This window comes from Myxocyprinus asiaticus, chromosome 34 (assembly GCF_019703515.2).
Source record: "Myxocyprinus asiaticus isolate MX2 ecotype Aquarium Trade chromosome 34, UBuf_Myxa_2, whole genome shotgun sequence".
NCBI lineage: Eukaryota > Metazoa > Chordata > Actinopteri > Cypriniformes > Catostomidae > Myxocyprinus > Myxocyprinus asiaticus.
In genome coordinates this window covers 14,226,841-14,242,455 of record NC_059377.1, presented here as the reverse complement: position 1 = coordinate 14,242,455, position 15,615 = coordinate 14,226,841, and the positions used below count along the sequence as shown (strand labels likewise).

Sequence of the window (15,615 nt, the reverse complement as noted above, 5' to 3'; positions counted from 1 at the left end):
GAGAGGGTGGGGGGTGGGGGGGGATGAATGTACAGTATGAATTAGATTTAAGACAGTGCCAGCTCTTTTCACTCTGCAGTATTGAGACTGAACGGCCAGCAGTGCTTCGCTATTGAGAAGCAATGATTGAACTGACCGTTCAGCATTTAGTCAGCGCATCTTGAGCTGATTTGTGGCTATACACACCAAGTTATACACCGAAAACGTCAATGCGTACTAAAGCTGATGTTGTCATGTCCCAGGTAGCGTTACACCATAGAAATAGAATAAGCAGGTAGAACGGTAAATAGCATGAAACAGTTTACTAAAATGGGTGGGACTTATAGGCCCAGACGTTGTCTGAGTAATAATTAACCTACTTTAACTCTTCTTCGTGTATTTTCAATGCAACAGATATTAATATTTCGTAAAGTCGCTATTCAGTTGTAAATTATCGTCCACTTTTCTCAGCGCTGGTCAGAATGGACCAATAACAGACGTTTATGATTACAGGATAACGCACTTAATTTAGTCATTTTACACAGATTTCTGCGCTGGTTTTCTGTTTTAACGATAACACGAATAATTGGAATCAAAATTAAAATAAATAAATAAATACATTTTTCTAGTGAACAAATACACCTCCAAAACGCCCAGCGATTTGAATGCGGATAACAGCAGGATTCGGCGCATTGAGCCTCCGAGCGCCCCCTAGAGAAAAATAGCTGTATGTCCCTTTGGATATAGTGACATATGCCGCCCAATGGGCAACATGCAGTCCTCTCATGTGGACTTTCTGCGGCAAGTAAGGAGTTTAGATCCAGCGCTGTTCTTGACTGATGCAGGAATAACGGACGCAGCCAGGCTTGAATGTTAAACACATAGTCGCCGACTTAAAGTGTTAAAGATCGTTGCGAGTAAATGGGATTCAACGTCTGCCGAACAGAATGTAAAGAATTCCTTGAAGGATGTGGGGAATTAAAGGCTCATGCTCTGCGCTGTTATTGTTGTTTATGGCTTATATCTCCGTGTCCTCGGTTAATGCCGGTAAGTTTGCGTGAATTTATTCGTTTTGTTCGGTAATGCCGTTATTATTTATGGTCATTGTTGTAATGGTCATTATTTAAGCTCTCGCGCACCGAAGCCGGTGAAAAAAGACATCAACCCTTCTTGCGCTGAATTTGCACGAATGAACAGATGATGTCAAGGGTTTTGTCTTTTATCTGCGAACAACATGCACAATGAAATGCATTCTGACATATTGGTATGGGCATAGAACAGACAGTTGCGGCTATCAGATGAATAAATGATGCGCTACTACCTGTTCAGCCCTCCATTGGGAAGCCGAAGACGCTCGTGCGTTTCCACTATTCATTCAGACTGTATGTAAATGCTGCGAGCAATTCTTTTGATCATAATTGATTCTGTGAACAGAGATTAATAGAGCTAATATAAACCTGGTCATCGGGCAAAACCCGATTTATCGACATTTTGGGATTTAGGGAATTTGCCTGCATTGAGACACAAAACAATATAGTAGTCTACTGTCATAAGAATGCTTCTGCTAAATGATAAACAATCAGACAATTACTATAGCTAAATAAATACAGTATAATGGTTAACTGCTGTGGTTATCAGTGTAGCCTAATGAATGCATCTTCAGTCCATTTGCATTTTTTTTTTTTTTTTTTTTTTATGCATTAATTGTAAACTTACAAAGCAATATCATTTAATACAGGTGATTTTATTGTAGCCTATATATTTCTCTGGCTTAGATATAGGATAACTAGAGCATAATGATATTTTTTTACAAACTGCAAAATGCTAGCTAGTAAGAAACCTTGTAGAGATAAATGTATAGTTTCCTTAGGAAGTCACCTGTGATTTAATTCTATTACAGTTGTTTGGTGAGGGAGGGCAGCCTACTATTTTACTTCAGAAGCACCTGTTATGAAAATTACATACCACTATACTAGACTACAAATATACAACAGAGCATTTTTTATTATAGCAGTAAAAGTGAAATGATATGGCATTTCCATGTACTGTATCTGCAAAACATTAAATTTGAGATCTGGAGACTCTGATGCATAGTTTAGTAAATCACAAAAGAAATATCTTAATTTATCGTTGTTTTTGTTTTTTGTATTTTTTGTTTAGTTTTATTTCAAAGCATGCCTATCAACAGTTACTTGGTGCATCAACACTTTTTTTTACCAGCCATGTTGATGTTATGGTGTCATAAGTAAAATTAAAAACACAGTGATATATAAAGAGGACAGGACAGTCATATAGAATTATGAGTAAGTGTCAAAGTTAATCACCCCTGGTGGTTATAACATAGCATATACAGTAACATTGCACCTTGAATGGTTAAAAAATGCCTTTTAAAGATCTGTTCATTGTAGTAGACACAATGCATCTGAGTGTTGAACTACTAGAGTACAGCATGTGCAGTGTAATTTAGTGACTGTTCTGTGCTTCTTATTGTGTACAGATTAATTGTAATAGATATCTATGAGGAAGAGGATACACGTGTGAGCATATGTGGTTTAAGACTAACAGAATCCAGCCCACTAAACTATTTCACTCTGGTTTTCTCTTTCATGTGAAGTAGAGATGCAACAAAGCCTCTGTCTATACATCTTTTTACTCAGGCAGAAGCAGTGATGCAGGCACAGGAATATTAATGCACTGAGCAAGCAACATTTCTGTGTTATTATGGCATTAACAGTTTGAAAACAACCTGTTTATTAAATAGACAACAGAGGATGGAGGTAAATCAAAAATGGCAGAAAATAATTGAACAGCTTCAGAGGTTGTACGCTGGGCTTTGTCTTTTTACAGGCCTGTTGTGTTTTGTTATGACGCAGCCTGTGATGAAAAGCAGAGATGCCCCCGTTACGTGAAATGTGAAGTTCCTCGCTCTGAGATCTCACATGTTTGTTTCATCTGACAGTGTCAGGCGTCTCATCAAAGCTACGCGAGGACATTGCGAATATTTTATGAGTCTGATGTTGTTTAGTGATGTTCTGGGTGGAAATCAACTGTGTGCATTAAATATTAGAGCAAACCTACCAGTTTATCAATCAAAGGTGCAGAAGTGGTAGATAAATACTGGACAATGATATTACTCTCACACAAAATTGATATTAAACGAATCCAAAAATAAGAGATGATCAGGTCAACAGTAAGCTCCAATCTAAAATGTTATTAGATGCTGGAGGGCTCACTTCCCATGAGTTCAAGGGAGGTCATGGATCTGTGGATCAGAGGCTGGGATTTGAATCTCAAGGGTGTAATATTCTCAGTCTAGAGGTCAGACTTAGCTGTGGATGAGAGAGTCCATATTGTAATATGAGGAATCTGATCTAATAAGTGGCTACAGGGTGAATCTCACAAGAAATGTTCAGACCATATTTCACCATAAAACCAAAAGAAAAAAATATGGAATTATATTTAGCATAAAAAAGCCTTAAAAATTAAGCCTATTTTGGGACGATTTTTGCATTGTGACATTATTTTCATGAAAATGAAAGGAATATTCCGGATTAAATACAAGTTACGCTCAATCGACAGCATTTGTTGCATAATGTTGATTATCATAAAAAATATTATTTAGACTCGCCCCTTTAAAAAAAAAGCAAAAATCGAGGTTACAGTGAGGCACTTACAATGGAAGTGAATGGGGCCAATTTTTGGAGGGTTTAAAAGCAAAAATGTGAAGCTTATAAAAGCACTTACATTAATTCTATTACATACGTATTATTTGAGCTGTAAAGTTGTTTAAATCGGTATTTTTACAGTCATTTTAGGGTTTGTTGACATTACATCGTCATGGCAATGAAGTTGAAAAATTGGCTATAACTTTACACAGAAAAGGTTAGTAAGCAATTTTATAACACTAAAATCATGTTAACACGTATATTGTTTATGCCTTGTGGCTATACTTTTGAAACAGTGAGTATTTTAACATTTACTGATTGGCACCATTCACTTCCATTGTACGTGCCTCATTGGAACCCAGATTTTTGCTTTTTTTTTTTTTAAAGAAAAGGAGGGGCAAGTCAAAATAAATGTTTGTGGCATTCAGTTCTATGCCACAAATGCTGTCAATTGAGCTTAACTTTTATTGAACCCGGAATATTCCTTTAAGCACATTTCTTCCCCAGATTGTCATGACTGTAATGCAAAAAATGAATGTAAAATTGCAATAAGTAATGTAATGCAAAAAAACAAATAAATTAAATCTAATTGTTGTAATACAATAATGAAATTCAGATCCTCATTCCATGATTTTTTTATTTATTAAATAAAATAGAATCAATACAACAAATTCTGGCACTTAAATTTGTACACTTACAATTGTACTTTATAAATGTCATATATATATATATATATATTTTTTTTTTTTTTTTTTTTTTTTGTGCACTATAGGAATGGAATAATATTGCAAAATACAATTTTCTATTTTTTTATTTAGATTTTGTTTACACTTTTCTTGACTGTTTTAATGCAATATCATGTGGTCAGAGCTGTGGTTGATGTATGTCGTCTTGACACATTAAGCCTTGGTGCTCATGCAGCTGGAGCAGGTTTAAGTCTCACCGATTCTTTTTGCACTATATTTGTAGAAAAAAAAAAATAAAAATAAGCTATTAGCATATGAGCAAAGTGATACTGTAAAATAAGTAATGTGCAATTTACTTGGGCTGGACCTGCACCATGTTGCTTTTTGATGTTGTTTGAATTCAGACCAGTGGTCTGATTTTGCAAAGCTGATGTGTGTAACTTGGCTTGGTCAGTGGCATAAGTTTGGGGCGGGACTATCTGTTTGACCAAACCAAATTCAGATGAGGACATTATTTGGAAAAAGCTCTTTGAAAACAACCAATATTTCTGCAATTCTGTTTTGTGAAGCTATTGGCATAGAAATTACACACTTCAGCTTAAACAGCCCAACTTCTCTCCATCTTATGAGCTTCAGGTTTCTATTTATAAAGTAATAGAACCCCAAACTCTGCCCCAGGTTTTGGTGCAGGTTCTTGACCAAAATTGACCCCAATAGACAGTGGTGTTAAGCTAAGGTACATATTTATGTCGCCTGCCATGGCCAAGGACTGAAGATGCAGTCAAGCCAAGTCAGGAGATTCACCTCATAGCCTGGGCTCCCTAAATCACCACTGCAGCTCTACTTAATGACTATCACTGGACAGGTGCACTTCTCAGGCATGACAGAACCAGGCTACAACACTCATGCTTTCTACAAGGGTGACTAGCAAATATGATTGTTAGGTCACTGTGACATTCTGAAAAATGTTTGTCTTTGCTGACAGATTAATATACTTTTGGTATGGTTTCTGGCTGCAAGCCAAGGAACAATAGAACATGCTATAGCATATAGCATGAATCCCAGGAGAGCAGTCATTACTAAGCAATGGGATCCAGAAAGACTGACTGAACAGTTCAGGAGTGTAAAAAGCTAGGCAAATACACCTCTTCTCTAACTCTGCAGCTAGGTTTGTGTACATGACAGGTTCTTGAAGGGCGGGGATAAAACGGACAAAAAACTTTTGACAACAAAGCTGTTCAGGTTGTGGTCAAAAAACCCAGAAGAGAACTACCATTTTCCAGCTATGGGTTGCCTCTGGATTTTCCTTTGGGTTTTTATAATTGCAGTTTTTGATTTATGAGTAAAATAAGGTCTTTGGTAAACATTACTTAAAGATACTTGGATGTTTTGTTCTACATCATAAATTACACACAGTCATACCGCAAATGTAAATTTTGAAGCCGCTGTGTTTTAAAAAAAAAAGTATGTTGTTAAGAAGTTGCTAGCTAAGAACTACTATGGTTTTCAGTCTCATCAGGCACATTCACTCAGATGCTTGTGGTATTTGTAGTCCTTATCTTGTCACTTACATTAGCATCATAAGTTTTTTTTTTTTTAAAACACAGCGGCTTCAGCATTCAAGTTTAAGATATGACTGTGTGTAATTTATGTTGTAGAACAAAACGTCCAAGTACTGTATCTCCAATTAATGTTTACCACAGACCTTATTTCATCATAAATTGAAAACCCCCATTCTAAAAACCCATAGCAAATTCCTGAGGAAACCCATGGCGAATTAGCCTACAAATTGGCGTCACGGCTTAACTGCCAGGCAGCCCTGCACATGTCAGTACAGAAGAGTCATTCATATCAGCGGAAGAACAAGTTATGACATAAATCTAACTACTGTTAATACTGTGTGTGTTTTGCATTAAAATAGTCAGGGGTATATGCCAATAAAATGTTTTTAAGGTCTAGCCATTCCTTCTTTAGATCTGACTGAAGAACAAACATGACTTCTTTATTTGTTATGAAAAGTTTTTATTGATTCCTTATAACATATAAAAAAACAAATATATATAAAAAAATAACAGAGTATTTGGAGTCACATTAGATTATTTACAATCCTTCCTCCCGAACATTAACCACCCCACCCCACCACCCAACACAAACAGATACCCCAGTGGTCAAATAAAATTGACAAAGACACACAAACAAAAAATAAAACAGAAGAAAATATTTAGAAATACATTTAAAAAAAGTATATGCTCAAAAACAAAAAGGCTACAACATACACATTTAAAACAACACGTCTCCCTCCACTGTCCCTCCCCGAGAGCCCTCCAAAAAGGCCAAATAGCTGCCCCACCTCCTGATGAACATATCCATGTTGCCTAGCCTTCTATATGACAACTCTTACCAAGCTGCCACCCTGCACATCTCCTCGCACCACTCACGAAACGAGGGGGCTCCAGCTGACTTCCATCCTCTAAGGATAACCTGTCTGCCCACCATAACACCGGCCAGGATCCAATTCTTCATGTACTTATCTCCTACATCAATGACCACCCCGTCACCCAAAATACAGAGCCTGGGGCAAAAGGAGATCTGAGTACCCAATACGTCGGCCATAATATTCTGGACCCTCAACCAAAACTCCTGTATCTTACGACACCCCCAAAAAACCTGGGTGGTGTCTCCATCTTCTAAATGGCATCGCCAGCAGGTGGGTGTGTCCTTAAGACCAAGTCTATACAATTTAGAAGGGGTCCAATAAAATCTATGTAGAATCTTAAATTGCATAAGGCGCACCCTTGCATCTCTAGATGCAGACTTGACATTTTTAAGAATACTAGCCCACACTCCCTCCTCCAAAAACAAATTTAAATCTTCCTCCCATAATCTTTTGAGGGAATTTAAAGCTCCGTCCCCCAGACTCTGAATTAGCAGGGAGTAATACACTGATGCCTCATGACCTTTTCCAAAAGCAGTAATCACCACTACCAGAGTATCTGCCGCACTAGGGGGGTGCATGCCACTCCCAAAAACAGTGCAGAGTAGGTGGCGCAGCTGTAAATACTTACAAAATTGAGATCTGGGAATTCCAAATTTTGGACCAAATTTTCAAAAGGTCTCAATACTCCACTCTCATATAGGTCACCGAGAGTATTAACCCCCCTCACAATCCAATCTGACCAACAGAAAGGGGACTTATTAATGCATAGTTTAGGGTTCTGCCAAATGCTCGAGGCTACGTTTAAATAAATATGTGAATTAAACACTCTGGACACTTTTGTCCATATCGAGTGTAAATGCAAAATAACGGGGTGTGACTTAACTTCTCCAATTAATTTGATCGAAAGGCTATGCAGAGGCGAGATAGGGGCAAGAGCTTCCTTTTCAATACAAAACCAGGGAGGGGCTCTCTCAGGTGGAAGCAACCAATGAGCCAAATGTCTGAGACCGAATGCATAATAATAAAACAAACTCTTGGGTAGGCCTAACCCACCTTTGTCAATCGGCCTATGTAACTTATTGAAATTTAACCTGGCACGCTTACCATTCCAAATGAAGGACTTCGCTATGCTATCAAACTGCTTGAAATAAGAGAGAGGGACATCTATAGGGAGAGATTGTAACAGGTAGTTGAATTTTGGAATACAATTCATTTTAATTACATTAAACTTCCCAATCATTGATAAGTGTAATGAAGCCCACCTGTCCACATCATTCGAAAACCTTTTTATTAAGGGATCAAAATTAACTCTGACTAAATCAGACAAATTTGCTGGGAATAAAATTCCCAAATACTTAATGCCCTGTTTGGGCCACTGGAAGGCGCCCGGCTGGAAGGCCGTTGCTGGACAGTACACTGTCAAAGCCAAAGCTTCGGATTTAGACCAATTGACTTTGTATCCTGCGAAATTGGAAAAGGAATTAATAATTCTGTGGAGGCAAGGCATAGATCTAGTGGGGTCAGAGACGAATAATAAAATATAATCTGCTTAAAGCAGAAGCTTATGCACCACACCTCCCGCCGTCACCCCTGGAAAATCATCCTCCTTTCTTATCACGGCTGCTAATGGTTCCAGGGCAAGACAGAACAATAATGGGGAAAGAGGGCAACCCTGCCGAGTGCCCCTATTCAGAGTAAAATAATCTGAAATTAATCCATTTGTTTGTACCACTGCTACGGGGTGTTTATAAAGTAACTTAATCCAACCAATAAATGTACTCCCGAACCCATACATTTCCAAAATCTTAAAAAGATGATCCCATTCTACCATATCAAACGCCTTTTCAGCGTCAAGTGAGATGGCAGTGACCGGAGACTGATCTTTCGCTACTGACCACATGATATTGATGAAATGCCTAATGTTATCAGAAGAGCTGCGGCCCCGAATAAACCCCACCTGATCTATATGTATAAGAGATGTCATAACCTTACAACATTTTTACATCTAGTTGGATCATGGAGATTGTATGGTAACTTTAATACTCGTTTGGATCTTTGTCCTTTTTAAGAATCAGACTGATCCGGGCTTGTGTCATGGTTGGAGGAAGCTTTCCCTTCTTTAATGATTCAGTATAAACTTCTAACAAAAGTGGAGCCAGTTCTGTAGCATAGGATCTAAAAAATTCTGCTGCAAAACCATCTGGCCCCGGAGCCTTGCCAGTAGGTAGGGACTTAATTACCTCGTCAAGCTCCTCCAAGGTTATCTCAGAATCAAGAGAGTTTTTTTGCTTAGTCTTCAGTTTAGGAAGATCTAATGGTTCCACAAAATTTCTAATATCTTCATCAGTAGACGAAGATGTGGAACTATAAAGATCAAGATAGAATTCTTTAAAGGCATTATTAATATCAATGACCGAGGTAAAAATTTCACCACCAGCAGATTTCACTGAGGGAATGGTAGAAAAAGACTCTCTCTGCTTTATATATCTAGCCAAAAGCTTCCCTGCTTTGTCCCCTGACTCTGAGTATGACTGTCTTTCCCTGAATAACCAAAACTCCACTTTCTGCGACAAAATAGTATAATATCTGTATTTCAATTGGGTCAATTCTCTGAGGCCATCAGATGACATACGTGCGCTTCAGCTCTGCCTCTGCACTTTTAATATTTCCTTCCAACTCCACGAGTTCTCATGCTTTGGATTTTTTGATGAATGAGGCATACTGTATGATCCGACCCCTAAGAACCGCCTTAAGTGCCTCCCAAGCCACGCCCACAGAGGATACCGAGGACCAGTTGGTCTCTATATAAACACTGATTTCAGTCTTTAACATTTGTTGGAATTCAGGACTTTGCAAAAGGGATACATTAAGGCGCCAACTATATGATTTATTTTTCTCTATATGTGGCAACACCTCCAAACTCACCAGGGCGTGATCCGAGACTAAGATATTTTCAATTGAGCAGTCAACAACAGATGAAATGAGGGATTTGGATATCCAAAAAAAATCTATTCTAGAATAAATCTTATGGACTGATGAAAAAAAATTTTAGTCCCTACCAGATGGGTTCAAAAGTCTCCAATATCTGTAAGACCAATATTTTTACACATCCTGTGAAGCGTCAATGTTGCTCTAGGAGGCTTGCACACTTTTGCTTCACTATGATCATGGACTGAGTCCATCAAGAGATGAAAGTCTCCTCCCAAAATTATATCATGAGGGGTGCCAGCGGCTTGCAACATCCCTTCAAGATCTATAAAAAAGCTCTGATCATCAGCATTAGGTGTGTAAATATTAGCCAAAATCAGACTTTGCCCATGAATATCTGATAAAACAATAACGACTCTTCCTAATTTATCATTAAACTGTTTGAGAAATTTGAATTGTAAATGTTTATTTACCAATATAATGACTCCCTTGCTCTTAATTGAACCAACACTAAAGAAAACATGTCCACCCCATATCTTCCCAAATTTTTCAGCTTCCTGCGGGGAAAGATGTGTTTCTTGAAAAAACACTATATCACATTTCTTACGTTTAAGAAATTAAATAACTTTCCTTCTTTTTATGGGGTGCCCCAACCCATTCACATTCCACATGGAGAGAGATAGTACACTCATACCAACATTTGACATTTTGATATAATAGAAAAAATAAATTGTGTGCCAAAAACAAAATTATGAAGATCAAATTTCAACATCAATGCAACAGTAAAACCCCGAACTTCTCCCCGAACAAAACAAACAGAAAAAAGAAAAATGTGCGCATTAACCCCACGCACGAAAGCACCAACCGGCGTCAATCCCTTAAAACTCAAAGAGTCCATGTACGCCAACGAGAGCCCCCGTGACAACTTTGCCATTGGATTGCTCAATTTTGCCTAACAAATTTGTAAGGCAAAATTACATAACATCAAATATTTTGTTAAACAAACCCCAGCCAATAGGCAGAATAAACACAAAGAACGTGTAGACTCATTCACAGAACTGTCTCAAAGTTGTGTTCCTTCACATAACAAATTCCAGCCGATATAAAGCCGTTCAGTTTCCTCGGTCAAACAAACGAATCTTCAGTGAGCCAGCTGATGAGTGCAGCATTTGACATTATCATTCCAATGTCCCACGAAAATACTCCACAAATCATACTCCAGCCAACAGGAGGCATAAGCACAAGGAACTGACAGATTCATCCATAACTGTCCCGAAGTAATGTTATTTAACAAAACAAGCTCCAACCGCTAGGCGGGACCAGCACAAAACTAAACGAAACACGCATCCCGGTTCCTCAGATGGTCAAGAGTCAATTCACTCGGAGGCCGCATAAAAGTATGTCCCATGATTTACACAGTCCACCAACTTTATAAAAGACATCCTTTGTGTGGGCATGTAGATATTCTGCGGTCATCCGTAGTGACTATTCTCAATCTGCCCGGGAACTTCATTGTAAAAGTGATCTTCCGTCAATGCAAAAGTTTCTTTAAGGAAAAGTGTTAATCCTCAAAACAAAACAAACTCCAACCACTCGGCGTAGCCAACGCAAAAGAAACAAAAATGGCGCCCAGCTTCCTCCAAAAGCCAGAGTATGTACAGTGAGTCAATCCACTCACAAGAAAAACACCCAATGGTTACTCACCCATTGTTTCAATAAAAGACATTGCCTGATTGGGACATGTAAATATTTGCTGCCGTCCTTGGTGTTTATTCTCAGTCTGGCTGGAAACATCAGAGCAAAATTGATCTTCCGCTGATGTAAGAGTTTCTTGCATTCCTTAAACCGATCGCGTTTCTCTCTTGTCAAGTTCGCAAAGTCCGGGAACAAGAAAGTATTGTAATTCTTCTAAGAAAGCTTTCCTTTGCTCCTCGCCTGGCGCAACACAAGATCTTTATCGGATGATTTCAAAAATTTGGCCAGAATCGATCGGGGCCTTCCTCCCTCAGCGGATCTGTGAGCCGGGACTCTGTGAGCTCGCTCGATTTCCAGCTTATGGCCTGTTATGTCGAGCAGACTCGGGAAAAGCTCATCTAAGAATTTCACCATATCTCTGCCCTCCTCATGCTCAGGAATTCCAACAATTTGAATGTTATTCCTGCGGCTTCTATTCTCAAGATCTTCAAGCTTTTCAAGAACATGTTCCAAATCAATTTTGGATTAGCGGCTAATTCCCTCTCTGATGACTCCAAATAATCGATTGGTTTTTCAACATCTGTCACTCTTGTGACTAGCTCAGAGAATTTTTTTCCATCGCCGTAATCAATTGACGTAATACAGCGAGGTCCTCCAAGTCCACAAGTACCTTCGTCAACATCACCGACATGTTGGACAGTTGACGCTGGATTCCTTCTCCCACCGCGCCATCCAAATCGAGTCCCCGGTCCACAGGCCTATCTGGGCTTTCATCTTGAAACCGTAAGTGTCTTTTAATGTCTCCAGAGCCTGATGATTTTGACTTATTTGCCATGTTTACCTCAAACAGCAAATGTGTAACTGGGTGTATCGAATTTCACCGGATTATATCATGAAAATAATAAACAAAATTAGCAAAGTGCGCAGAGCTGTCTCTCACACGTCTGCCTTCGCATGGCGTCACCGTACTCCCACAAACATGACTTCTTAACCTTTACTAACAAATAGGTTTGGATCAACTTTACTTTGAAAATAAAAACATAATTATTTTAACATATCATTTACAAACTATGAAAAATAAGAGGAACATTTAGATCTGCTAAAGCCCATATCTAATATAATTTTTAATCATAATTTTACATAAGATTACATATAAAACTGAAAAATATTTTCCTTCCAAACAATGAGAGGAAAATGAGCCTTTCCTTGTCCTACAAATTTAGTGCATTTGTACACAGGAGCCAGATAATCATTGGTAAACAGAGAACATACTGATTTGAGGATGTTGGGGCAGACTGATCTCATTGTGAAATCGGAAACAGGAGGTGGATTTTTCTTAAGCTAAAATCAGTCTTCTCCTTTACAGTTTTGAAACATGCCACCCAGTGGCCAAAGTGGTAAGTGTTGTTGGGCATATGGGCAAATGTGAGCTCCATTTTTCTAGTGTAATGTTTTACTCCACCTAACCATCAGTGGAGTAAAAATGTTATGTTGGAGGGAAAATGCAGCAAAATAATCGTGCTTGTCACCGATTATGCAAACACGATTACTTCTTGGTTTCAACACAGGCTCCAAACCTGAGTCTCCAATGGATGACCGCAATGAGCTGATGCAAATGTTTTTATGAATGGGGCCGATCCTAGGGTACTGGAAGTCTTGGAAATAACAGGCCGACTTTCAGTGTAATCATGTTGGTTGGGGATTGAGAACGCTGACACACATCTGTATATAGAACCAAACACAGTCAGGATGTATGCATGTTCAGTGGTTCTTCATGTTATAACTTACATGTACAGACCCTAAACTGATTAGACATGCCCGTTTAGCATGTGAAGAGTGGAGAATAAAAGCAAACTTTTCTGTGGAGTTTCGCTTTTTATCATCGATATCTCTTTTGTTTAAAAAGATGGTTTTTAAGAGCAGACACCACTTTTGTAACAATTGTTGTGGTAAAATATTTTTAAAACTGTAGATTTGACCACACACCACAGCTAAATAATTTGCATAAATACATTTGATTAAATAAGATGACGAAGGGGGCCTGGGTAGCTCAGCGAGTATTGACGCTGACTACCACCCCTGGAGTCACGAGTTCAAATCCAGGATGTGCTGAGTGACTTCAGCCAGGTCTCCTAAGCAACCAAATTGGCCCAGTTGCTAGGGACGGTAGGGTCACATGGGGTAACCTCCTCGTGGTCGCTATAATGTGATTCTTGCTCTCGTTGTGGCACGTGGTGAGTTGTGCGTGGATGCCGCAGAGAATAGCGTGGGCCTCCACATGCACTATGTCTCCACGGTAATGTGCTCAACAAGCCACGTGATAAGATGCGTGGATTGATGGTCTCAGACGCGGAGGTAACTGAGATTCATCCTCTGCCACCCGGATTGAGGCGAGTCACTAAACCACCACGAGGACCTAGAGTGCATTGGGATTTGGGCATTCCAAATTGGGGAGAAAATCTTTTTTTTTTTTTTTAAATAAATAAGATGATGTAGTCAAAAATACGCTTGCCTAAACTGTGCTGGTTCATGTTTTATAAAGCAGTGTGACTGAACTAAGGCCAGAAAAACTTAAACATGCACTCTCTGGTCCGGATCTGTGCGCTAACTGACCACTGAATGCGGTTGACTGCGCAGCTTAGTGTTTTTAAACTCACCGCAGATTTTTAACGCAGAGAGCGCTCTGATGATCGTGACTGCGAGGCGGTTTTATCAAAATCAGAAGAAGGCAGGGCCGGTACAAGGATCAGATCTTCGGTGGGGTACTTGTATGTTGGGGGTGGGGGCAGTATTCTGACACTCTTGTTATATTATGTTTTGCACTTTCTGTAGTTTTCTCCATGTGTTACCCTGCTTGTTTCTGTTCCCTGTCTCTTTCATAGCCCAGCCCCCTCATTTCCTTGATCATTTGTTCATTTGCTCCATCTGCCCTCCTCGTTTGCCCTCCTGATTTTTCCCCCTTTATATTCTCCTTGTGTCTCTTGTCTTGTGCTGGATTCTTCTTCGTGTTTTCCTCATGGTCTGCCATGTGTTTCCCATTGGTCTGGTTAGTTCATGTTTTTGTTTGTTTTCTGTTTGTTTTCCTAGTTTGGAAACATAGTTTCTATCCAGTTCTTCTTTGCGGTTTTTTTGTTTTCTGCCCTTTTTGTATATTTTTATTTTTTTTTATATATATATATATATATATATATATAAAGTAGTCTGAAAACTGTCTGTGCTTGGGTTCCCCTTAATAATTCCTGACAGAAGAATCCAGTCAATTTTTGAACCCAGCAGACATCAGCTCTCAAAGTATGGGTCTGTTTCTCTGCCCAACTCCCATCTCGTCATGTTTTTGGACCGCTCCCAGGGTTGTCGGCCCATTAGGGCGTGTGCCCATGCTCTTCTCAATGCGGCCCAGAAACTATGCTTGGGTGAGCTTCTCATTAAGCTTCTCTTTCTTTCCCCTTACTAATTCCTGACATGGTAATTTATTGGACAAAATATGTAGGAATTTTTATTAAAGGCTTGTAAGGGTTAAGGCCTCAACAGCCTGTCAGGCACTAAGCAGGACACATTTTTCCAGTGGGTGGTGAATGATAAGCCACGTCATCTCATTTGGTAAATGTGCAATTTTTGTGCCACCGGTAGCACCAAATGAAAATGCAACAATAGTGATTGTCTCCAAACCTTCCCCCATCAACCAAACTCATGAAAGAAATTAAGCTCAAAACTATGTTTTAAAGAAATATCAGAAATATACAAAATAACAAGATATCAGATTATGAAAGCGGAAATGTTAAATTTAGATGCATGTGTATCTCCGAATGGCTGAACAATATGCGCTTGACAGCTGTGCTTTAACATCTCATACACTGTAAATCACCATTTGAAGTACTGGCCATTTGAAAGCTTGACCAGTCATCATATATAGAGAAGCCAAGCTTACAGGTGGGACAAAAATACGTTGATTGAAAGCCCAGTAGGCAATCAGATGCAGATCCAATGCAAATAGTAATCTTAAAACTCCCATCGACTCCTAAAGTAGCTCGGCTTCCAGGCGGGACCCAAAATTATGTGTTTAGAGCCTCTTGTCCAATGAACATCAATCTTTTGCACCATTGATTTCAGTTATACAGATTTCTGCCATAGACTTCCATTGAAGCACGGCTTCAGAAGGGCTCTGTGGGCCGTGTGTCCACTGACTTCTATGCACATTTTCATGTAGAAGAAAGCAGACCATGTT

General features: G+C 39.1%; 1 protein-coding gene across 4 annotated transcripts in view; it reads left to right on the top strand.

Annotated features, from left to right (window-relative positions):
* Positions 1 to 757: 757 nt before the first annotated feature.
* Positions 758 to 15,615, top strand: part of LOC127425200 (fibronectin type III domain-containing protein 5) — a 46,349-nt gene continuing 31,491 nt past the window's right edge. For all 4 annotated transcript variants that reach the window (XR_007894588.1, XR_007894586.1, XR_007894587.1 and 1 more), the window contains exon 1: positions 758 to 1,026. Coding sequence is in view for 1 of the 4 variants with exons in the window: in XM_051670916.1 (XP_051526876.1) it covers positions 948 to 1,026 (79 nt within the window). In the remaining 3 variants the exon portion in view is untranslated. The remainder of the gene's footprint in view (positions 1,027 to 15,615) is intronic.